General features: G+C 27.5%; 2 protein-coding genes across 2 annotated transcripts; both read right to left on the bottom strand.

The window, feature by feature from the left end:
* On the bottom strand, nucleotides 1-17762 carry LOC147803197 (beta-ureidopropionase-like). Its single transcript, XM_087150469.1, has 7 exons — nucleotides 17737-17762; nucleotides 17363-17622; nucleotides 15560-15645; nucleotides 14765-14926; nucleotides 10664-10778; nucleotides 7708-7789; nucleotides 1-67 (listed from the first exon to the last, which is right to left on the bottom strand). Exons 1-5 carry the CDS (start codon nucleotides 17760-17762, stop codon nucleotides 10665-10667), a joined length of 648 nt encoding a protein of 215 aa, XP_087006595.1. The 3' UTR covers nucleotides 1-67; nucleotides 7708-7789; nucleotide 10664.
* Nucleotides 17492-26706, bottom strand: LOC147803196 (uncharacterized). Its single transcript, XM_087150466.1, has 3 exons — nucleotides 26680-26706; nucleotides 24599-25762; nucleotides 17492-17622 (listed from the first exon to the last, which is right to left on the bottom strand). The coding sequence occupies exons 1-2, from the start codon at nucleotides 26704-26706 to the stop codon at nucleotides 24698-24700; spliced, it is 1092 nt and encodes a 363-aa protein (XP_087006592.1). The 3' UTR covers nucleotides 17492-17622; nucleotides 24599-24697.

The following is a 26706-nucleotide window of genomic DNA, read 5'->3' as shown; positions in this document are numbered from 1 at the left end:
CGATAAAGACACACTGAGGAGGACAAATTTGGTCATCTTTCCCCTCCAACTGCAACAACCATTTCTCCTGCAAGAGACATCGTTTTTTTGTTACAAATTTTCCCGTATTAAAATTTTTGATGGTAGCATTAAAATTTTTTTGATAGTTTCAGTGTGATTCAAGATGGTCACCATCATCCGAGATTTTCCATTACATGTTCACGGTTTTCGATATGCCAACAAACTTTCATCATTCCATGATGGAAATTAATACTATGACGGTTAACCATCAAGAGAAGTTTTACTCTCATGGATCAAAAACCAATGATGATCCGTGATTTTTTCAACTATATATTTTCTTGATGGGAATTCTTGTTGGTTCTCAGGAAAATACCATCAAAACAATCTGGGTTTTTTATTTTGGACCATCATAAATCAGTTCCTACATTTAGGTGATGGTTGTTTATGATCGTTCCAACATTTGATTTCTAAGATACTGTGATGGAAATTAGGAGAGCTCAAAAGGAACAAGCTACGAGAACAAATTGCTATTCTTATGTTGAAACATCATAAATCAGTTCGAATTCCTAGATTGAAGTGATATTTACTTTTGTTGGTTACTATCAAAAAATATAATGTTTCATGATAGAATTATTGATGATTACCATCAAGATTATGTTGTTCCATCAATGGAAAACCATCAAAAATTTTGACTTGTGTAGAGCAAAAGTTATCTCAATACCGAAAATGGTGGCAACTGCTTTACACTAAAGTGAATCACTGTACATAATTTCTTGGTATTTAAGTGTTTTCCTACACAAAGAATCAAAGATAGTTTTGGACCACCATTTTGGTATTCAACAACACTAAAATTTACGAGTTCAGTAAGATATGATACACATAGGAGTCGGTAAAGTTATTTTTATGATACAAAAAGTAAGAATCATTAATTTAGGTTGCATATGTATGTTGTCGTGAATAACCAAAATCAAGAGAATGTCGACTTTCACTGGTAAATGTCAACAATCACATAATCGTTTTGGTGATTGTCCAGAATATTTCTTATATCCGATTTTATATTAACTTATTCATTTGTATTATTATATGAATTCGACATTTTAATATCTGATGAAAATAGATTTGGGATAATATCAGTGTGTACCGGTTAAATGCATACTAGGAAGTGGCACTTTACCTTAAAAAAACATTGATGTAGATCATACCGGACAAATGTATACCGGGTAGAGGCAATAAACTGGACCTAGTTTATAATTCGGACATTTACCAAACAGATTATGTGACTGTCAACTTAACCGGCGGAAGTCAACAATCACCAATTTCTGTCATTCATAGCAACATATATCTATAACGTTTATAGCATTTGTTTTCATTTCCATGAAAACCATTATTCAGCTTCATATCAAAAATAAATATAGAAACTAAGACTAAACTCCCGTAGTGCAAATTCAACCTTGACTTTAAAAAAACATGGATGTAGGCACTTTAGTTTGTCTATGGTAATAACTCCCCCCGCGACAAAGTCTGAGGCTGTCTGCTGCTACGAAAACTAGAATAGCGCATTTCAGTGCGGAATAGCTTCTATTCTCTTTAGGGCTAACACAATAGACCAAAAAAAAAGATTAATTTTCTCTGTCCGACCAGAGCCAAAACCTGTCCTAAGCAGTGACCCCACACCTCTACGTACAATAGTTATATCTCGTTACCATAGTCACCGTCATGGGTGCAGACAAAAGACTAGGGGAATTCTTACTTTAGTCGAACTGTAGTATATATTTCGAACTCTTACTAGCGAATATATAATTGTCAACATTCACCGGTGGAAGTTAACAACCACCAATTTCGGTCATTCAGAGTATACTAATTTTTAAAATAAAATGTGTTTGGTTTGCAAATCGAACTTACTAATCGAACCAACACACATCAAAAAGGATTATTTAGGTGAACTCAAACTAGGCTGACTAGCTAGACGAATGAAATTTAAATATTATGAAAATATTCAGTGGAATTGACCATTTTATGTAAATCTTCTAATTAAAACATAACTATTTTTTATTGCGCAACTTAAAATAAATATGCTCACTCACATTTCACTGCAGGTGTGTATGAATGCCTATTTCAGTATAAGCAATAAGCTGGCGATAACACAATTTTAATTTTTTTTAATTCCTCAGAATTGTAAGACAAATATCCTGTGTTAATGTTTTCCAACAATTATGGGCAAGGATCATGTTGGAGTTCTCCTTAAATGTCTTAAATGAAATATCCGACAATTGCAACAGTGAAAAAGTTTAACCAATGAAATGTGGCCTATAAAACTTCCCTCAAAAGCAATAGCATTTTCCAGCAGGATGAATAGCTTAGAACATTTTGAAAAACATATGTGAAAGACTGGTCTGTATATTTTGGCATATAATATTGTGGAATATATATTTTTATTCTTAATTTTTCTCAGATGACTTAAACTTTTAATAACTAAATACATTTTATAACATAGTTTTATATATAAACTTGCAGAAAAATGCATAGATTATTGATAGAAGATTGCATAAATTTAAAGTGCCCAAAATCACTTTTGTCCATCAGCATGCTGGCTACTGACATTCAGAAAAAAAAATCCTTGGCTTTCCTTTAAGGTTTGTAACTAATGATAAAATTTCATTATTTGTATTACATTTTTTAACATTTTTAATTGTGATTAAAGATGAATATGAATATTCAAAAAAAAAATTTTTTTTAACAGATTTATAGCAAACATATCTAGCAAACATTTTGCCTGACTGAATTCTCGTATATAATAGGCTTTATTCATAAAGTGTCAAAGAGAAATTATGAACGACATACATCATATTTTTTACTACGTAACTTAATCCTTAATAACGTACAGAGATTAAAAACTTTTAAATGACAAAATATTGAAACTAAATTTAAGCAAAAATAAATATTTCTCAAAAATAAAATATGCAATTTAAAGAATAAGTCCAACTTTCTCTTTATTCATAAGTGTCAATCTCATTCAACAGAAAATAAGCACCTTTCAAACACGCAAAAAATATTTTTAAGCACTATAAAAAATATCATAATTAGACCGGTTTGGCAAGTTTTCGACAGTTGAAGGTTTTATCTAGTTTTAAAGTCAAAAAACCATTTTGACATAGTTTTTGACAATTGTCAAAAACTCAAAATTTTGGCGTAATGATAATTATTAGCTATTATAAATATGAAGTATTTTTAAATTACCATACATGTAAAATTACAAGTACACATCACTTATGTTATTGAGCTATTTTAACATAAACTCTTTTTATTTTGAAAATTACTACCAAAATCTGAAATTTTGGTGCGGAAAATATTAAACAATTATAAATAAAAATATATCAAACTGATATTTATCTAATAACTAAAATTGTTAGACTATTAAAAATAAAAATACAAAAGCACTTAACAATGATCTTATTCTTTATATGCAAAATCATTTTTCATTTACTTCCATTTTTACTCTTCTTTTCCAAAAAGCAAAGAATTACAAAAAAGTAGTTTTAGAGCTATCTGTATTCCAAGTTTATTTTAATATGAATAAGACCGATATTTGAAACTGTTGTTTTGTTTGATGCTCAGCTGTATAGACTAGAATGTTGACCTATTAAACTATTAAAACATTATAAAATAACAGATAATTAAGAAATTAATATTAATAACTGTACTGAATATTGATAGTAACTCAACTAAACCTATAAATAGATTGATTTAAGAAATTATAACTTATTTAATCAAACATTTATATACTTTGTAAATTATAATTAGATTACTTATAAGGTAATATATTATATTCATGATTTACAGGGTATATTCCTGCACATATAAGCAGGAGTGCAGAAAAATCTCTGCCCCTAATATATTTTATCGAAATTTCCACCAAAATTTTATCATTTCTCTTTCTTTTAGTACCATACCTTTTAAAAAATATTTTTGGAAAGTTAAAATTATACAAGAAACTTGTTTGAATTTTTCAATAAACGAGCATATGTTACAAATTTTCAGAAATTTAAATGCAGCAGGACTTCTATTTAAGAAACTTCCATTTTGCGAATTTCTCAGTTTTCCGATTTTTGTCAAGGAACCAAAAACATTATGAAAATTTCTTTGTAAAATAACTTCCAAATATCGAAGCGAATTTTCAATATAGCGAACTTTTCTTTGTGATCCACTTTCCCTATTTCCCCTTATTATTTCTGAACATTTCAAACTTGCTAACGCATGCTTTTATGGGGGGAAATGACATTGAATTGACTTTCAAATTTTCGAGAAAGCAGTAAAATCCCTTTTTGTTTGCAATTCAAACGAAAAACTCAGACAAAATTGGCGGATTTAATCAATTCAACATAAGAGCGCATGAGGTATGAAAGTTTGCTTAAAATTACTTTTATAATTACAGCTATAATTTCGTAAATAAATTCAGCTTTTTTAGTTGAAAATGTATGTAGCATGATAATGTAACACTGGGTAAGGTAATGTTTTGCTCTATTCCTGCTTTACACGTAGATTTCTTTTATGGCTAAGATTTGCAAAATAAATATCAGATACTAGCTTACAAGACAAAGGTGTATCAATTACTATTTTAATTATGTCCAATGCTTATGAATTTGAAACCTGTTTCGTGTTGCTTAAGTATTTCAAAAGGTGATTTTCTATTTAACGAATTTTTCATGTAATGAACTTTCTATCGGGATTCAGCGACTTCATTAAATAGAGGTCCGACTGTATATTGCAAAAGTAATAGTTTATTAAATTAAAGATACCACTCATAAACTTAAGGAATTCTAACTAATAAATACACAAATTAACATTTAATGTTTTTTAACAAGTAAACATATACAAAGTGACACATTTTTTAATAATAAAGAGTTTTGTAGGAACTTTTTTAGACGGAAAAGTTTTCTTTGGCTGCCTGAATATCCCTCAAAACCTCATTCGCATGATTAGACATTATCTTCGAATCTACACATAAGTAGCGTAAGTAGTAATAACAAACAATAAGAGTCAAGAAGCTTTTTTTTTTTAATAAGTTAAGATCAATTATTGGCGACCACTTTTGTTTTACTTAATCTAAAAAATCTACCTAAATTGTGGCATAAAATATTTAAAATCAATATTTAGATTGACAATAATTAACAACTCATAGTTATTACTTATATTAAGATTACCATGTTTTTAGAAAACCCCATTTATAATTTAACGATTTTGGCTATATTTTTAATAAACGGTATATAATATAAATGTTAATTATGGTAATGCAAGTATTTTGTGCATGATTTGATGGCTAATAAAACGTCCCCAATGTTAACAAAGAAACTTGTCCGACAATTTTTGAAATCCTTCGACAAATTTTTGACGTGCTTAATCAAAAGCCGCTTGTGACGTCAAAATCCAACACTGTAATTAGGATATGAACACTAATAAAAAAAAATGTCTTCCTATTGTTAAAAGTTCTTCATAAAAACATTACCAAAGTGCAAAATAATTTCCAAAGACATTAACTGATCATGATAAAATAACTAGTGGATGATGAAGAACTTTTTTTCTTGATTACATTAGCCACCACAAAAACAATTTATACACGCTTTTTAAGCTATTCAGTATTAAGTGGCTCATTTTATTTTTAAATCAATATTTACTTTATTTAATTATGTAAAAAAATTAATTCAAAATTGTAATTTAACTATTATTTCGAAAATGTTATTGAATGTATTTTTTAGATTAAAATAAAAGATTAATATTATTGACCATACCGAATTTGTGTAAACATATGTAAAAAATTAAGCAAGCTAGGAAAACTAAAATAAATTCATATTACATGCGTAAATTAATGCATGGACCCTAAAAATGTTCCTTTTTGTTATTTGGCTTAGTATTTCTTCAACACTAGAAAGACTGAAACTTAGTATAAACCTATATTGCCCAAAAGTAGCCAAAATAACTGGATTGTTAAAGAATAACTAATGTTGAAAGAGAAATTTGCTTAAAATTAATGTTAAAATTTTTTTATATAATTTACAGTTATGTAACATGTTATTAGTAAATATTAACAATAAAAAAATTATACGTTGTACAAAAAGTCACAAAATTCTAAGAAATTGTGTCATTATATTCATCATTGTTTCTCTAATTGAAATTAAAAAGCTATCAAAATGACTTCCTTAGCGTTAATGAAATGATTGAAAATATTTTTTAGTAATTTTGAAATGTAAATATAATGAGTTTAGAAGCTAAGCATTTTTGTTAGAAGTAAATTATTAATGGTTATTGAATTCCTAAGATTTAACAAATATGATTTTATTAAATTTTCGGATTTGAATTGTTTACAAAAAAAAATCCTTAAAATATTAATTAAAATTTTTTGGAATGACAAATCTGAATTTGTTTACATAACTAATTATTGGATTTTCTATGCTGCATTTAAAATATTAAAAACCCCTCAATTTAAACTCTTTTTAAAATATTGCCTCTAATTATTTTTGAGTTCTCATAAAACAACTTAAGAGTACTGAAAATTTTAAAAGTAATAATACCATAATTAATAAAAATTTAAAATACGATTCACTACAAAATGAAAAGAATTATGATCGCCACAAAGCGATCACAGGTTATCCATTGACAAAATGGCTAGAGTCTAATTTTTTGGGGAAAAGAAACTTTACTGTGTTTTCATCTGAACTGCTCTGTACACAATTTCGCAGACATACTTAAGTGTAGCTCAGAAACATTCTGTGTAAATTCCTTTCACGACTGAATAGACTTTGAACAGCCAATCGAGATCAATATTAGCATTTTCGGATTGGTACAGTGGTGTTTGATGGGAATTGTAAGTTGCATCATACACCCGTTTCGGATTCACAAGTTCAAGCTTGAAATATGATTTGAAATCTAGGTTTTTTTAAAATTTCACATGAATCGTGAATTAATCATTTATATTGGGAGACATTGGAACTCTAACACAATACGATTGTAATAAATAAATAAAAATGTGTACAACCAAGAAAATTTTCCAAAAGAATCTAAGAGGTTATACTTTTATACTTATAGCTTATTAACAATTTTGAATAAATTTATAATAACGATTATAAATAATAACGATTTTGATGCAATAAATTTCTAGTAGAAACACCATACAAGCAAAAAATGTTTACAATTTTCAGTTATCATCGCACAAGGCATAATTTTCATTTTTAGTTACCATACTTTGTTAGATTCTATTAAAGAAAAATGAGAATTTTAAGTCCAAAAAAAAACCCAGTGGTGTATTCTAGCCTTTTTATCTTTGAAGGCAATTTTATTTAATGCTGGGAGCATTTATATATACATTGGAGCTCAAATAATTTACCAAGAAATGGCAAAAAAAATAATTAATTTAAAAGTTAACATATATATAAATGAAGTTAAACTATGGAAACTATTTTTATAATATAGCAATGTAGATAAACAATAACTAATAAAAAAGCAGAAAAATAAGTAATTCAAAAATATAAATCAAATTTGAAAGTGAAACATATTAATTAATTAAAATATCAACATAAAAACCTATTTTAATTAAAACCATTATAACGATATTACAATGTAAATAAACAGCTGACATTAAGGAAGTAGAATAATAAATATCACAGAAATAAATACAAATTAAATTAAATATGAACATTAAAACTAATTACTTACAGTTCCAACCCGATTGATTGCACAAGTAGAATAGCTATTGGCAATAGCAGCACATCATGTCTCTATGGGCCACATGGGTTAACTATTAATATATTACACCAATTAAAGATATTATGCATACTTTTTGTTCAAAATCATTCATGATTTTAACAAAAGAAATAATTGGAAGAAAAAGTTTCAGTATATTTAAACATGTTAACAAACTGTGGATAAGAGAAAAAATAATAATATAAATATGCTTTGGATCAGAATTCCTTTAACCATATTGCAACTTAATGTATTCTTGTTAAAAGAAGGATACATTTAATTTTATTTAGAATGAGCCTTAAAAAATCTTATTTAAGATGAATTAAATAAGTATAAAAGTATACATATAGTAAGAAATAGTGTTACCAAAATATTAGTGGAGAAAATTGCATCAGAATGAATGAGAAGTTTAATAGCAACCCTGATAAGGAAGAAGTAATTTGGTGCTTTATAATAGTAGCATTTACTAACATTTGAGTGATAAGAAATTTTTCTTTTAGAGAAAAAGAAATTTTCTTTAAGAGAAAAAGAAATTTTTCTTTCTCTGAATTGAACAACATAGTGAGAAACCAATTTCTTACAGATGAAAATAAACAGACTAATTGGTGGGAAAATTGTGTTAAAAACTCTTTAAGCAAACTGCTTTGAATTAAATGAAAAGAAAAATATTTTCAGCTTATTACAACAAAATTGTTTGTCCTATTATGTTTTGTTTTAAAAAAGTTAAAAATTTTATGCGAAAAAAAAACAATTAAAGAAAAGAAAGGAAAAATTAATGTATTCTGATGTAATTGATTTCTAATATTTGATGTAAAAATGAAGAAAAAAAAAACATTTGAAAATTTAATTTGAAAGTTGAGCTGTCCTTGCAGTTTAACTATAATTTAAATTAAAAGTCATAATAATTTATATTATAAATTATTTTAAATCACATTTCTTTTTTAAATTTTGGAAAAAATTTTTAAAAAATATATAGATTTTGGAAAAATTAATTTAAAAAAATACTTAAATAAAAATGAATAATTTCTATTTGATTTAACAAGTTTGAAACAATCTTAATTTGAAATTTGTTATATGTTAGTGCATACCTACCAGCTTTTACGCATTTGGCGTAAAATTTTAATTTTATATTTAAAGTGGTAGTAAATATACGCTATTTTTTCTTTTATAAATTTATATTTTAAATTATTTTGATAACCAGTATTCTTAAAAAAATTAAGCATATATGTTAATATGTGTTACTATCATGGTTGTCAGCTGAAGCTTCTTGAAATACAACTTATTTTTTTACTAACAATTGAAATTTTAATTCCATTTTACTACCACTGGGAAAAATCATAATGGAAGGGATCAAAAATTGGCAGGTATGTTAGTGGAATAGAATATATAAAAAATTAAACTTTCTTTTCTTTCTACATACAATTTCACAATATGTATTTCTGATAACATTTTTCTGATAACATTTTTCTGAAAGTATAAATTAAAATTTATATTGTTGTTGTTTCTAATGCCACTGGTCACTACCAGCCAACCTGCTTAGTGAAACTCATCAATTTAAGTATAGTTATTGATAATTTCTTTATTTCAAATCTGCCAATTCACAAATCATGGCTTCATTAATAGTTATACACAAAACTATAAAATGTGAATGCCTAAAATTAGCTTACCTCACTACAAAAAATATTTAATTCATTAATATCCGTACTTAAATTTATTTCAGAGTTAGAAATGTTGGAAAATTTATTCATTTACAACATGCAATTAAATAAATAAGACCTTAAAAATTATTATATTATTGTTATAAGATTAATCAACAAGAGAGAATATTAACGAAATTTCGAAAGTAATTTTTTTAGAAGTAAAATATTAACTAGTTATGTTGTATCTATTTATTATGATTAGTATTGTGATTGTATTGATAAAAACTTAAGATACAACATAAGCAAAAGGAAAAGACAAGTAAAGATTGATTTAAGCTACCAAGAAAAAACTAGGATGTTAAATCCAAAACAAAACAAAAATATTTGATTTATAAAAACCTTATTAGTAAAAGTTAATTCAGGCTGAAATAATAGTCAACATTATTAGAGTTACTAAGTTTATTAGTTAAGTAAAAATCTAGATAGCATAATTTTGATAATCTAGTGATAAGGCTGGTGCACATAACATTTCGAGAATATTTAATACATATATAATTTAAACATAAAATAAAAGAAAAGGCACTTAATTAATATTAAATTTAAGGGGATAAAAAGAAATATTTATAGTTAAAAAAATACGTTACAGTCTACTAGGAGAAATCCATATGCCACCCCGCAACATGAGCTTGTTTGTTTTCTCCTGGTTCTAGCAGCCAAAAAAGCTCTTCGAAGAAGAATAAAAAAACTTCTGTCACCTCAACTTTTGCGACTGCGCTGTTAATGGTTTCCACTAATTAGCCGCGAACAGCTGGGATAATTTATCTCTGGTCAAAGGGAACGAATATCTCTGCAGCAGTGGTGCTGCTTTCCAATGTTTAGACCAAAAACTTTCTGTTTTCAGCTTGAAGGGAGTTTATCAAAAATTAAAGCGCCATAAAATTGCAGTTTAATTAAAGTGCCTAGCAATGATATTGAATAAAATACACTCATGAATACAACAATTATTAAATCTCTGGCCATATTACATATTATTAATTATGTATTATTATCAGCAATTGACTGTATTACTTAATACATAACAGTTATCATGAAAGACATTATCAGTAACTATAACCACCAATAGTTATTAAAACCTGTAATATATTTTGAGAATACTGATTTAGAAAAATATTTTATTAAAAATTTCACTTAGAATGTTTAAGACATGCATATACTTAAAACATTAAGTTTTATCAATACACTTCTTTTATTTTTGACAGCAAACAAAAAAAAATATGTGTTTAGCTTACCTTAAGTCTCCAATAGTAGCTGATGGATTAAAAACAATTTCTGCACGATTAAGTCCATAAACCATCCACTTTTGTGGATGATGCCTTCCATAACAGATGTTGATTGCAATTTTTCCTGAAAATGAAGTCAATTTTATAATTTGTTTCATAAGTTGCAGGATAATTTAGAAAGTCCATCTTCTTTATAGATGCAATACAGTGGATTCATTTTAATATAAGCTTATTACAATAAGGAAAAAAACAGCTTTTTGTTGTATGAGATTTTTCAGAACGCCAGTTTCAAATCAGCCAATCGGATTCTCTCTACAAGCAATTTTTTTTAAATGGACATTTTTAGCAAAATGTACAATTCAAATGTAAAAATAAACAAGGGGTCACATATATGTTGTGACAAACTTCTAAGGAAGATAGGACACATCATCTGGATAAGCATTGCATAGGAACCCATGCCGGGGAAAATCATATTCTGCTTGGAGTGCTAATGAACTGTTTCTTTGCATACTTTTGAACAGGTCATAATAGGGAAGTGCCTATGCAATTTTAATCCTGATTTTGTATCCTAACTGCCACAGAGAATCATCCTCACATTTACATGACTTCTTATTATATACAATGCCTTAAAAATTGTACATTTTAACAAAAAAAAATTAACTAAAAATGTGATTTTAAAGAAATATTTAGCTTCAAAAGCCAAACTTTTTTCAGATTAGAAATTCCCACACCCAAATTAGGCAAGATCAAGTATTTGTATAAATGCAACAGAAAATTTGTACCCCAGTGTTATTGATATTATTTTATAGTTTAAACTTGCAAAGATTTCCCCAGAATTTCCTATTGATATCCATGAAAAAATTTCAATACAAGTTTGAATTGTTCAATTTTTTTTTATTATTTGAAGTCTAAAACTCAGTAAATCAAAAATAGTGCATTTTTTTCACAATTTCTCCTTTTCTGAGAGAAAATATGAAATAAAATTTATTAAGTATAAATATCAAACATACTTTTTCTAGGGATTTAATTAAAATCAAAGATACATTTTTACACAAGATTCCTTCTTTATACTCTATGCATTTATGAAATACTAGAGCAAAGCTATTTGAATTTTCAATTTAAAAAATTCAGCAATCATAAAAAATTTTAAATCTTAAAAAATTCATGCTGTCAAATAATACAGTATACAATTATTTATTTAAAAAATTGGAAATTTTATTATGTTAGAAACACAAGTTTAAATTTTCATAAAGTAAAATAGAGTGTAAAAAATTGCCATCACTAAAAGACAAAAAAAATCTGCTAAATACTTTTTAAATTGACATTAAAAACAAACAAAAAGCTAAAACAGAATTAAAAACTTTGCTGCTTATGAAATAGAAAAAAAAATCTATTACAATTAAGCAGACTATGTAAGCTTTTCTTGTTAAATACTTTAATTTAATGCAGTACAATTTAAGAAATAACTGTTATTTCTTTAGCAACAAGCATTTTTCTTAATTTGAAATTACTTTTCAATTTTTTTTCTTAATTCTTTTCTAGACCTAAATAAAAAAAACAATCATAAAGAAATTTAAAATAAAAATTAAGCATCTATCATTTTACAAATATTGTGTTAGTATGTCAGGCTTAGGATGTATTCATTATAAATTAGACTTAAAATATTTTACAACTGTTTAAGAATTTGGAAGAGTTTTTAATTTAATCTAAGTATTTATTATTCTGATTTATTGGTTTCCTAAATAACAAGTTCCATGTAATAAGTAGACTAAAACAAAATACAACATAAAATTGAAAATATAACATAAAATTGCTGCAATAAAAAAATACCCTTAGCAGGTTAATTACAAATAATAGAGTTGGTAATTAATTTTATTTCATTCGTATTATTGTTTTTAATGTTTTAAACATGATTTAAACTGTCATGGCCAAAATTCTAACTCAAAAAGTTATGTTGAAAACTGTCAAAAGCCTTAAATATTAAATTTTTGTAATAATATGAGCATTAGTGCAATTCTTAAGATACTCATGGTGTCAGATGTTGACTTGTCATGAATTTTACTATCATAAATTTTATTATCAAAAATTAGTTCTTGACATAAAAAATGAGAGTTTAAGCCTCAAAAATTAGCTCAAACAATAATAAACAATCTATAACATATGATATAGGTAATGTTTACAGTAACCATTAAGAGGAGGGAAGTATGCACAAAATAATTTTAACAGATTTTAAGTAGGTATTAAATTGCATATAAAATTAACCGTAATTATACTAAAAATGTAAAACATTTCAAAATATAATTAACGTCATTTCAGTTAGTTTCATTAATATTAATTAATTTCATACAAGTGTTGTCAATTTTCTTTAAGTAAAATGAATTTTCAAAGCCTGAAACTGGCATTTTAATAAATAATAATTTGACATTGAATAATAATCATAAATAATTTTATTTTAATTATTTTATTTTAATTTTTCAGATTTTATTATTTCAATATTTCACAATTCAAGAGGATAATATTCAATGATTTTTTAGAGATTTTGAAAATTGATAATTGGCCATTGTGATTTTTGAAAAATTAAATTTTAAGTTAGCAAATTAAAGTCCTTGTCAGTTTAAAAACTTGTTAGTGGAACCATTTGTTTATCATCAAATATTTAAGTACAAAATCAATTATGGCATTATTCAAATTTTTTTTGTTAACAGACTCATGACAGCAAGAAATCTAAATCAAAACAAAGGCAGGTACTTTATTTAAATCACACAAGAGCTGCACAATGGGCTATTGGCAAAGGTCAGGGAACATCCCTGAGAATGATCTCCTCTGCAGAGGGGATAGCTCCCCTGCTTTGGTAGCCCGTCGAACTGCCCAAAGTCAAGCACTTTATGGTAGAACAGTTTAAGGAGGACCAATACCTTCACCCTCGGTCCCTAAGCAGGCTGATCAAAGTTGTCACCCACCCGCTTACTGACCGCAGCCATTGATGCTTGACTTTGGTGTTCTACTGGGAACCGTGTCTTTACGATCAGTCCACTGCAGGACCATCAAAACAAAGAGTGAGATAGAACTGTTAAGCTGAAAAGGGAGATAAAGCTGTCAAGTTGAAAGGTGCACTACAATGCCTTTCATCTGCATTCTAAGAAATTGTTCATTATCAGGTGTTTTATTACAACGCTAGGTTCTTTTCCTCTTGCCCTTATACGTCAAATTATTTTAAACCTCTCTAGACATGCGGTTCAGGGTTTGCCAGAATGCAGATGGGCCTGATGTCAGGATATGAGGAATTTTCTTCTAATCAAAATAGGGACTAGCTTTCAGTTTTATACCTATTCTGACAGATAAATAGAAAAGGTTCTCTTTGACTTTTACTAGGATTAGCTTCAACTCTTTTAACATTGAATTTTAGCTACTGACTTATTTGAAATTTCCAGAAGAAAGTTAAGCTTTATAAATTTGCACAAATATGAATAACTGAATCCTATTTTACAGTTATGCTCATACTGTAGAGCAAAACTAATATTATTCTGTTCTTATGCAAATTAGATATGCTATTAGTGATCATCCGCTTATAGGAATCAAATGCTTCATGTATAAATTTAATAAAATGCCAGAAACTGTTTTAAATCACAGAATAAATTTATGATAGCACATTTAATAGTCTTTGACTAAATTTCATATTGAAAAAAATATCTTTTAAATTTAATTTTTTTAAAAACAAATTTCCTTAAAATGTATGTAAATGTAATCTGGTTAGAAATATGTTTAAATAACGTATTTCTAACCAGAATTATATTAAGAAACAAGATAACTTGAATTGTCAAGTTTAAGAAAGCAATTTATACAGTCAATTCTTGTGAGATTTCAGAAGGTGACTGAAGTAGTCTAGTTGATTGGAGCATGTAGGACATGGCCGAATCTCTGCTCATAAGAAATATTTGCTAAACATGAAACTATGCATAAATTGAAGCATTTTTTGTTGTTGTTGTAACACGGTAATAATAAAACAGCAACTTTTTTTATAAGTATTTTCAACTGATAATCTCAAACTATCTGCAACTTTTTTTTAACATAATTAGGAAAAAAATGTTTTTTTATTAATTGAAAATTTACTTCATTAAAATCGCCAACACGTGGTATATGATTCTTGCTAAATTTTCCTAAATATTCTCCAGAGCTTGAAATGACAACAGCTGTATTCCATATAGTATCTCCATAAGTTTCATCTCTTTCAAGAATATTAGATACAATAACCATATTGTGTTTCGCAGCTAACTACAAATATAAAGAAACAAAATTAATATATTGAAATAGTTTTTTATTTTGGGATGTTAAATATGTTAACTATAACAACTATATTGTGAAACCACATTAGTCATACTGTCGTGTTATATTAAACTATTTGTCATGCCTCTATGTTGTGATGGAGCAGTGATCAAGTGTAGATGTAGTGAATAAAGATATGTGAGAGTTAGCACGAAGTGGCTGTGAGGAAAAGACGTTCCTTTGTAGGAGTCTGGGGAAATTATTCTTTGGACAGAGTGCGATATTACACTATTCATATGTCACTGTGTTTGGTTCATAAATTATTTATATACTTTTTTTTTCTAATTAGCATCCTATCAGTATACCTTTATGGAAATTTCATAAATCCTTCGATATTCACCTAATTATTGATGGTTGATTTGTGGAAGAATATTCAAAAGAGTCATTATGAAAAAAAAATACTTTTACTACTTATATGTTTATTTTTTTATATCAATTATATATACATGAAGAGGAAAAATAACTTATTTTCAATAGAGATAAATAAACAAGATAAACTGTTTAAAAATCAAACATGTGTATTGAACATTTAAAAAATATAATACTCATTTCTTTCATAGAAATAAAACCTTTATAAATTACCTCTGCACAAAGGAGTGTCGTAGGATACCTTTCTGCAAATTCACACCACGGATATCTTTCTCTAGTGCAAAAGGAAAATGGCATTGCTATAAAATATTAAACATTGTATCACACTTAGTTTACTACTCAGATAATTAATATTCAGAAAATTACTACATCCACAAAATATTAATGTTTTCAACAATAAAAATTTTTAATGTTTATTAATTTCGATTTTTGTAAAAAAAAAATATGTATGCTAGATTATGCATAGGTTTGGTATGTTTTCATGCTTGACGGTTTCATACTGTTTATAGACAATCTTTTTTCCCCAGTGACTAACCTTTGCCTTCTTTTCTTAGATCATTAAACAAATTTTTGATAATTCAAACCAAACATGCTTATGACACTTGTATCATCAAAACTGATTTTATGACACCAGAAATATAATCCCAAAACATTAATAACTATGTAGTAGCAGTTTAGTTCAAATTCTTAGTCCATAGGGGTTAGTGGGAGGTAGTTTCTTTGTAGAATTAAAGTATTATGGCCGTTTCAGATACATTTCAAATTGGATACGATATAAGGTTATTTATCCCAGAAAAATTAATATAATCATTTAGAAAAAATTGATTTATAATGTAAAACTTAAATTGAACATAGCCACATTCTAAAATTATAAAAATAAAGAAAAGAAGTCCCTCAAAGGAATCAAGAAAATTATTCTCTTCGCGTCAGGAATTGCTTTGTAAAGATATCCATTTAACGGTTGGGACCAGGAGGCCGAAGCCTCTGGTTCAACTACTAATAATTCAAAATTAAAAGTGAATGAATTGTTCCCAGTGGATAATCATTTGAAGAGATCCATGGTTGGTGATTTATCAAGAGATAATCAACATTAAATTTGAAAATAATTTGGCAAAAGCGAATCGCCAAAAAGACTGTTAGGATTAGTATAGCTATGTAACTGAAACATTTTTGTGGTAAGAAATAAAGAATAAAGAGTTAAAAATAGATTTTTGTTTTTTATTTAGTTGCAACAGTAAATTAATGAGTCTTACTTTAGTATTGAAATAAAAAAATTAGCTGTTACATTGATTGATAAGAAACGAATAAGATTATTTTATATTAGCTTTTTATAAAATGTATAAAAATTAAATAATTGGCTTAATTTAATTAAAATTCGATTAAGAATGATTAAAAAAAAATTTACAAAATTTTGAAGCCTAGGAAATATGCAATGCCTAGTGTGGCATCATAAACTATATCGTTCAGTTTCTGTACCAACAATGAGAATGAATTCCCCTAGATGAACAAAAGAGATTTTCTTTTCTCTAAAAATTAATTGAAATTTCCTACTTCTTTCAACCAATCTTTTACATCAAAAACTTTCTTTCGACTTTTTTTTAACAAACTAACTAAATTGGGAAATATATAAAGTATGTTTTTTAAGCATATAAGCTAAGTATAGGAAAACTCAATAACAGACAATAAAACTTCAAATGAATATCCCAAAGTTATTAGAATGAAAGGAGATTGAGTTTTTGTTGACATAAAAAAGTTGAAAAACATGTTTTCATTAAAAATTTGTACAAGTTACCAGATCAAATTGGAATGAATCCGTCTTTTCTATTAAATTGCTTTTCTATTAAGTAACACATAAAATAATCCACTTCCTTATTCCTGAAAAAAACCTTAATTCTCCCACTCTATATTACAATGCTATGAGGTTAATGTTCCAAATAATAAAAAAACTATTCTTTTAAACTAATAAACTGTAAACTAATAAACTATTCTTGAAATATGAAAAAAGCATTCTCTTACTCCATGCTTTTTGGAAGCATATAATATTAACTCCACACTGTGCTGCTATTTCAACAATCTCCCGAATTCGATTATGAATGGCTTCTCTTTGTCTTGATATTGGTGCGGTAGTAGGTTCTGCAATCGCATGTTGTACAAGACCAACTCGAACAAGACGGGGAGCTCGGAGATCTTCAGGCAATGCATCAAAAAAATAACCTTTTAGTTCAAGATTTTTACTAGTAGCTTCAGCTAAAACACCTTCAGAAAATTCTAGTTTTCTAAAAAATTCAAAAATATTTAAAATTAAATAAATAAAAAAAATACTGAAAAATACCTCAAAATATTTAAAGTATTTTTTTAGACAATTGAGAAAATACATTTGTAGTACATACTTTTCCTCGACTTTTGTACATACCATTAGTATGTCATTTTTACGCATTTTTCTTCTATTTATCATAACCAATACTACTTATTATTTCTGAATGAAGGCTTATTTTTTGCCTGAGATTTCTGGCAAACCCCTGCTTTAACAAACAAAAAAAGCGTTTCGTATTTCTTAGGAACTATTTGGTGTTTTCTTTTCTCCCAAACTTAATTTCTTGGACAAATTGTGATTAGATATGACTGAAATAAAATTTATCTCACAAGTCAGCAAATTCACACTATAGAAAAAAACCCGGGTTGGTAAGTTTTTGACAATTGACAGTTTTAACCATGGTTTTATCTGTCATATCAAATAAACTGTAATAATGAACCCTAAAGATTAAATAGATAATAAAACTTTATTCTTCAATAAGTAATGAACCCTTACAGTTCATTACATAAATCACGTATTCATAAGTAATATAAGTAACTCAGGACAAGACTAAATAATATATTATTGTGTTTTAGCACTAGTATCATGGAATTCATTTACAAAATAAATTACTTATAAACAGTGATCTACATAAACAACCCTCAGGTATCAAATACACAATGAAGTTGAGCGCTGAAAATGTATTAGTTATGTCATATAACTTCTCATACGGGGACATTTTGCTTTTGAATGGCTTAAAATAAAGCAAAAAATATAGTTATAAATTGTGGCTTGCTTTAAGATATCTACAAATGTTGCCTTTTGAGTTTGTTCCCTTCTGGGAAATTTTTTTCATTTACTACCTTGCCATTGTCCTGTTATAGCTAAATCATGGTGACCTTTAGTTATGATCCTACACAAAAAATATTTCCTAACTTATAAATCAAAATATTTGCAGGCAGTGTTTTGTATAATTAACCCTCATCCAAAGTATGGGGAAACATCCAAAGTATCCTAGTATGGGGAATCCAAAATTGATAATTGTGTTAAGAAAAATTAAAACGGTATCGAAATCTTACGAATCAGACATCAAAACCAGTTTTATAACCTGGTGAGTATTGGAGTTGTTTCTTATATTTACATTTTCAACGCATTTTAGGGTATTTCAAACAGGTTTGGATTTTTTTTTCATATCCGCATTCAACGGTAAATAAATTCCAATTCTTGCAATGAAATTTGAACTAAAATGAACCGGGAAGCATTGTGTAAAACTTTGATATTAATTCTTCAAGAGTAACCATTTCGTTTAATATTTTGTTTCATAGAGGTAGGAAATCTTAAATTTGAGCAACTTTGGAAAATTTTACATTCATTACATTCTAACTAATAAACTTTTGATAACTCTGAAGGATTGTGATTAAACTCCACCTTTGGGATCAGATGTTTAATTATATGTAATTATAGAGAAAAAAGTAATGATAGAATATACAATAATATGCATTTATTCGTAATTTATCGTGTTATAACGCTTTTCATCAATATTAAATTGATATGTGACAATATAAGGTATCATTATTTTTACTTTAAATATCACAAATTAAATAAAAATAAGAAAATTTCGTTTGTATTTATTTCTAATTCGTTTCTCTGAGAAATGTCTAATACCATAAATCACTCTCAGGAGCGCAGCGTAAATATTCCCAAATTTGGCGATTTAAAAAAAGCGCGCCGAAAGTGGTTGTCGAACGGCATTTTTACCTAATGACTCTTCTTACAATGGTGAAATACTAACTAATACAATAAATCTCGAGCGTTAAATTTAAAATCATCACATATTTAAAGAAAATAAAAAGAAAATTACTTAATTCGTTTCTCAAAAATGCGATTTTAGAAATACTTTATTCAATGTAAGCATCTCGATTTATTTCATTATTAAATTTTTCTTCTTTTAGTGGGTGACCTGTTTGGTGGTGAGTAGTTGGGATATAATTGGGATAAAAACAAATACAATACATATTCTTGAAAATATCATTCTATATATTAAAAAAGGAAAACATAATAATAATAAAATTTCAGCATCAAAGATTAAAAATAAAATACCATTTAAGATACCGTTAAGAAAAAGAAACCGTTAAGAAAAAGAAACTCGAGTCTTAGATATAAAATTAAATCCACATTCATATCCAGAAGATGATTCTATTCTATAATTTATTTTATATGATATAAAATATATATAATTTATTTTATATGATATAAAATATATATACAATTATGATTAAAATATTTACAACAATTATAATAATTATTATTAATATTCTCCTTTTAATTGGAAATTAAATGTACATAATATACTTATTTATTTATGAACCCCATCAATATATTACAGAAAACAAAAAAACCACACTACATCAACAAAATGTCAATATCAAGCTGCAGCTTCAAACCCAAAATGATGTCTTCTACGAAAATGAATTTTTGTTACTCGTATTCATATTACAATTAAAAATAAAGTCCCTACAATAACATAAAATCCATGAAATCCAGTAGCCATAAAAAATGTTGAGCCAAATACAGAATCTCTAATTCCAAATAAAGTTTCTATCTATTCAAATCCTTGCAATATCAAAACATAAATTCCCAATAATCAAGTTGCTAATAAAGAATTTTTAGCTATAATTCAATTTTCATTTAAAATAGCCTGATGACATAATGCTACTCTTACCCCTGAAGTCAATAAAATTACAGTATTCAATAGTTGAAAATCATTTAATGTTTCTACTCCAGTAGGAGTTCAAAATGAACCAACTTCAATAGTAGGTCTTAATCTTGAATGAAAAAATGATCAAAAGAAAAATTAAAAAAAATACTTCTCTAATAATAAATAAAATTATCCCTAATATAAGTCCTCTCAATACTATTCTAGAATGATATCCTAAATGAGTTCTTTCATGAACTACATCTCGTCACCGTAAAATCGAAATTGTTATTCTTACTATAAATCTAACTATTAATAACTTATATTCTATATATATAAATATTTTTACCTTTCCTAATGTAAACGACAAAATTCTAATTCCAATAAATAATGGTCAAGGAGAAATATTTACTGTATGATAAGGATAATTTCCAATAATTAATATTCAATGGCATACAATAATAACAAAATTCTAAATACAGATCCTTGAATAATAGCTACACCAAATTCTAATAATAATCTCTGAAAAATTAAAGAAGAAATTAATTCTAATAATCTGATTCTTGAAAACAATCCAATAATTAAGTGACCAGCTATTATATTAGCAGCTAGTCGAATAGATAAAGTAAAAGATCGTATTAAATGTCTAATCGATTCAATTAATATCAATACAGTCGATAAAAGCAAAGGACTTTCTTCAGGAGCTAAATGAGCCGCATTACAAATAAAATTTTTAAATCATCCTATTGTAAAATAGCTTATTCTCATATTACAACTCCTAGTCCTATTGTAAATATAACATGAGCCGTTCCAGTAAAAATAAATGGAAATAAACCTATCAAATTTGATATAATATATAAAGCTAATTAATCTTACACAAATAATTCCGGAATATTTTTGAAATGATACTTCTTATGCGACTTCCAACAAGGTTGCGTTAAACGTTTAACGCTACATTTTTATTGGCCGGGAAAACACGTGGTAGGATCCAGTTTTCCCTCATTCATTTCCATATTGTTTTGGTTCTGACTAGCATAAAAATAATAAAAGTCATAAAAGTACTGTTTTTCTATAAATATTTTAGTTTGATTTGATACACATATAATTTAATAGGGCAGTATTTTTTATTTTCAAACTTAGTGGATAACAATTGTAAAAAATGAGTGAAAACAATGCCACGGACAATGCGACGGATTTAAGGTTATGTCAAGGTACGTCTCTTGTGAATATCAATTGATTGTTAGATTTTCTCTTTTCTAATTGCCATTTATATTTCACCAAATGCAGCCATGAGGGATATTAAATTATTTATTGCAAAATCTTTATTGCCACTATCCACAGTGTGTTCACAAGCTCTGGCAGACGTTACTGGTGAAGAAACTGATTATTGTGAGCGGCCCGTGATCCTTGCAGGAGATTTCAAAGTGAATTTCTCGTTACCTGAAGCTTCCTTAAAGACAAATTTGGATTGGAAATGATAAATGGTAGGAATGATCCAACAACCAACTACCATTGATGCAGTTTTTACAAGAAATATTGAAAAAATAGAACTCAAACATTTCGTATCTTACTTTAGTTATCATAATCCTATTGTAAATGTTATAGATTTGGATATTTTTCCACTCGAAAATGATAATTAAGAGATGCGATCAATTGTGAATTGTAAGCATTGTTAATAAAGTTTGTCTTAAAAAAACAATATGATTTCACTAAAAATCAATTTCTACCCCTTCCTATTTTCATTTCCACATTACGAAGTTTCACTTCTTCCGCGCGGAGGGACTCCACGCACCATTTTTTTAAAATCAGCTACTTCCTTAAATACTTCACTTACATTTACTAAAAATTTCTTTATTCTAATTAAATATATTCAATAAATCTTAAAAAATCTAGTAAATATAATTATATATACTAATATGATAATTATTAATTTAATTGAAATACCAAAATATGATGTAACACAGAAAATAAATTTATCAATATCATGTGTTTTTTTTCTGTTTCTAATCCTTTTATATTATACGAAAAATTTCTTATATTTAAATAATTACCATAAGTTTTTATAAATAATAACAAAACTACAAATAAACGAAGATAGAATTCAATACAAAAGGTATTAATTGTGGAATAAAAATCATCTTTAGTTTGATAAACTAATATTAATTCAACTACTCATTACATAATTAATTTAAGAGACTATCACCTAATTTCGGCCACTATTTCATAATCATATTTTCATAAATTCAATTTGAGGAATTACTGAAATTAAAATAAGTATAAATCTATGATCAGCCCCACAAATCTCTGAACATTGTCCTACAAATAACCCATTTCGATTAAAAATACAAAATAACTGATTTAATTAATAGCATCTACTTTTACTCCGAATGAAGGAATAGTTCAAGAATGAATAACATCAGTTCTAGATACAATTATTCGAACATTTAACATTCTAGGAATTACTAAAAAATTATCTACTTCCAATTATCGAGAAATTTGTCTCCGTGGAGGACTTGTTGATGGAACTAACCCGCATTTGTGTTACATGGAGAGGAAGACCACGAGAACCTCCCACGGTTAGCCTGACGGCAAGGGGACTCTAACCCATGATCCGTCTACCACTGAGGATATTTCACGTCAGCACTGTGGTCAGTGTAAGCCGGATGTGGAATTCGTTTCGACTGGGATTCGAACCCGGTTCAACTCATTGGAAGGCGAATGCTCTATCTCCTGAGCCATCGCGGCTCATTTGTAAGCATTTGAATGAATTGAAAAGTATTGGAAAAGTTTAATACATTTGGATGCTTTTTTTTCCATAGGGGTGCACAATCTGCGGCCTGCCGACTGCGTATGTGCAGCCTGCGAAAGCTTTTGAACACAATCATACCTGCCAACATTGGAGAAATAAAATTACGGAGATTTTGCTGCTACATTTTTTTAGGCTATGAGTAAAGTTTTGATACATTATGCATAGTCATGTAAGTCAAAAAGAGAAATTCAAAATTGGAAATAATATTACACACTAATAATATAATAATATAAACACTTACATTTAGTGAAGTGAAAAATATGTATATAAATATTAATCTAAAGAAGATTTTTTAAACCATTATTTATAACTACTTAAACTATTAACACTCAACATACTGCAGTACTGGCAATAGCACTATTTGTTGGGGAATGAGAGAAAGTATTTTTGCAAAGTATTTTGCACAAAAAAAAAGAAAAAATAATAAATAAATGATTAGAAATTAGTGGTCACAAACAATGAGCCGGATATAAATACACTCTTAAAATCTCATCACGTTCATCCAAGTCATTAATTTTTTTATTTTATTTTAAACAAAAGATATAATTTCAATAAATAGTTCTCCAACAAAAAGTTTCTTTTTTTTAATTTGTAATTTTTATACCGTACATATATGCAGTTTTTCACTTGGGGGTCCGTGGGCAAGCTTTGACTATAAAAAGGGGTCCATGGGTCAAAAAATTTTGGGAACCACTGCTCTAACGTAACTCGTTCAGACGAATGCGCTTACGAAAATTTACGATAAATTCATGATTTTCAAGAGGCAGAATTACAACTTCTGGTAGAAAAACTTGTTTTAGTCAGACTTTTTTGTTGGGTGATTTATCGAAAGTTTTTGTTGGCCCGGCTTTAAATGACTTTCTAAATTGGGCTAAAAATTATCTAAAACCTATTTTGGTCATTACTTTTGTTTGAGTTAACGAAAATTTTTGGGGTGCGAGAGCGAGATAACGATTTTCTAAAACGGGCAACGTTTTGAAGCAGAAGTTGAGTGAAGTTAGCCTGCAAATAGGCAAATGGAAATTATTTCGTTATAGTTTATTATAACCTACCAACATTGTTAGGTTAAGTAATAAATTAATAAGTTAAAATCCTTCACTGGCATGAATAAATAAAATTAAAGTAATAAAATATAGAAACCAATCTTTTACTGGAAAAGCTATTCATTTAAAATTGTAAAAATTACTAATAAATTTATATGGAGCTCAAAAATTCTGATTGCGATCATTTTTAAAAATAATTTCTTCTTTAAAAAGTAGACGGGGGGGGGGAGGTGAAAATCCTTCTACACTAAGGATGATGCTTAAGGAGGGCGTCTTTTGGGAGATCTTAAGAGAGTTAGAATCTCCAATAAGTTATTAAAAAAAACTGTTCCATGACTGGTGTGTAAAATTAAAAAATTGCAATGCATAAAACAGTTAAGACAGAAAAATAAGGATGGAACTTTCTACTTACAATCTTTATCTTTCAAAAGCTGCCGTTCCTCTTATGCTGCTTCACAAAAAGGAGTCAGGCAATGCTGGAATTAATCTAGCTGATTCCAATGAGTCACACTTATTCATTTATGTGGGGTAATTGAGCAAATCCTGAAAAGCTAAAAGATAATAAATTCAATAATAGAAAATAGAAACTAAACACTGCTAAGAATTGGAAAAACACAATGGAAAAAAAAAGAAAAAAAACAGAATGGAAAAAACCCACGGGGAAAAAATAGAAAAAAAAACACTGAAATAAAGGAAAATACGAATGGAAAATAGAAAATGGATAACAAATGGGAAATAGAAAATAAACACTGCAAAGAATTGGAGAAACACAATGTAAAAAACCCACAGGAAAAAAACGGAAAAAAACACTGAAATAATAGAAAATACGAATGGAAAACAGCAAATGGATAACAAATGGGAAATAAAAAATAAGCACTGCAAAGAATCGGAAAAACACCAGGGAAAAATAGAAACAAAACAGAAAGGAAAAAAAATGGAAAAAAAAACACTGAAATAATGGAAAATAGCAAATGGATACGAAATGGGAAGTAGAAAATAAACACTGCAAAGAATGGGAAAAACACAATAGAAAAAATAGAAAAAAACCAGAATGGAAAAAACCCACAGGAAAAAAATAGAAAAAGCACTGAAATAATGGAAAATACGAATGGAAAATAGCAAATGAATAAAAAAAAATGGGAAATAGAAAATAAACACTGCAAAGAATTGAAAAACACAATGGAAAAAACCCACTGGAAAAAAATAGAAAAAAACACTGAAATAATAGAAAATAGGAAAGGAAAACAGCAAATGGATAACAAATGAGAAATAAAAAATAAGCACTGCAAAGAATCGGAAAAACACAATGGAAAAAATAGAAAAAAAAACAGAATAGAAAAAAGCCACTGGAAAAAAATAGAAAAAAAACACTGATATAATGGAAATTAGCTAATGGATACGAAATGGGAAATAGAAAATAAACACTGTTAAGAATTGGAAAAACACATTGGAAAAAATAGAAAAAAAAAACAGAATGGAAAAAACCCACAGGAAAAAAATAGAAAAAACACTGAAATAATGGAAAATACGAGTGGAAAATAGCAAAAGGATAACAAATGGGAAAGAAAAAAAAACACTGCTAAGAATCGGAAAAACACAATGGAAAAAACCCACTGGAAAAAAGGAAAATAAACACTGCAAAGAATCGGAAAAACACAATGGAATAAATAGAAAAAAAACGGAATGGATAAAACCCACTGGAAAAAAATAGAAAAAAACACTGAAATAATGGAAAATAGCAAATGGATACGAAATGGGAAATAGAAAATAGAAAAAAAACGGAATGGATAAAACCCACTGGAAAAAAACACTGAAATAATAGAAAATACGAATGGAAAATTGCAAATGGATAACAAATGGGAAATAGAAAATAAACACTGCTAAGGATTGGAAAAACTAGAAAAAAACAGAATAGAAAAACCCTAAACAAAAAAAATAGAAAAAAAACACTGAAATAATGGAAAATACGAATGGAAAAAAGCAAATGAATAAAAAAATGGGAAATAGAAAATAAACACTGCAAAGAATCGGAAAAACACAATGGAAAAAGCCCACTGGAAAAAATAGAAAAAAACAAACACTGAAATAATGGAAAATAGGAATGGAAAACAGCAAATAGATAACAAATATGAAATAGAAAATAAACACTGCAAAGAATTGAAAAAACACAATGGAAAAAACAGAGAAAAAAAACAGAACGGAAAAAACCCACTGGAAAAAAATAGAAAAAAAACACTGAAATAATGGAAAATAGCAAATGGATACGAAATGTGAAATAGAAAATAAACACTGCAAAGAATTGGAAAAACACAATGGAAAAAATAGGAAAAAAAAAACAGAACGTAAAAAACTCACTGGAAAAAAAATAGAAAAAGAAACACTGAAATAATGGAAAATAGCAAATGGATATGAAATGGGAAATAGAAAATGAACACTGCAAAGAATTTGAAAAACACAATGGAAAAAATAGAAACAAAACAAAATGTAAAAAACCCACAGGAAAAAAGCGGAAAAAAACAT

Source organism: Parasteatoda tepidariorum, chromosome 9 (assembly GCF_982258835.1).
Source record: "Parasteatoda tepidariorum strain Cologne lab strain chromosome 9, Ptep-v5.0, whole genome shotgun sequence".
In the NCBI taxonomy this organism is placed as follows: domain Eukaryota; kingdom Metazoa; phylum Arthropoda; class Arachnida; order Araneae; family Theridiidae; genus Parasteatoda; species Parasteatoda tepidariorum.
Note: the sequence above shows the minus strand (reverse complement) of the source record. Positions and strands in the feature narration are given on the sequence as shown.

What these genes read in the sequence shown, in the direction of transcription:
- LOC147803197 (XM_087150469.1), bottom strand. Translation starts at nt 17,762, where the DNA reads ATGGTATGTACAAAAGTCGAGGAAAA. An exon ending in TGTACAAAAGTCGAGGAAAA is followed by an intron (nt 17,623 to 17,736) that starts GTATGTACTACA and finishes TGAATTTTTTAG; the next exon opens with AAAACTAGAATTTTCTGAAG. An exon ending in CGACACTCCTTTGTGCAGAG is followed by an intron (nt 14,927 to 15,559) that starts GTAATTTATAAA and finishes TTATATTTGTAG; the next exon opens with TTAGCTGCGAAACACAATAT.
- LOC147803196 (XM_087150466.1), bottom strand. Translation starts at nt 26,706, where the DNA reads ATGTTTTTTTCCGCTTTTTTCCTGTGG. An exon ending in TTTCCGCTTTTTTCCTGTGG is followed by an intron (nt 25,763 to 26,679) that starts GTTTTTTACATT and finishes GATTCTTAGCAG; the next exon opens with TGTTTTTTTTTCTTTCCCAT.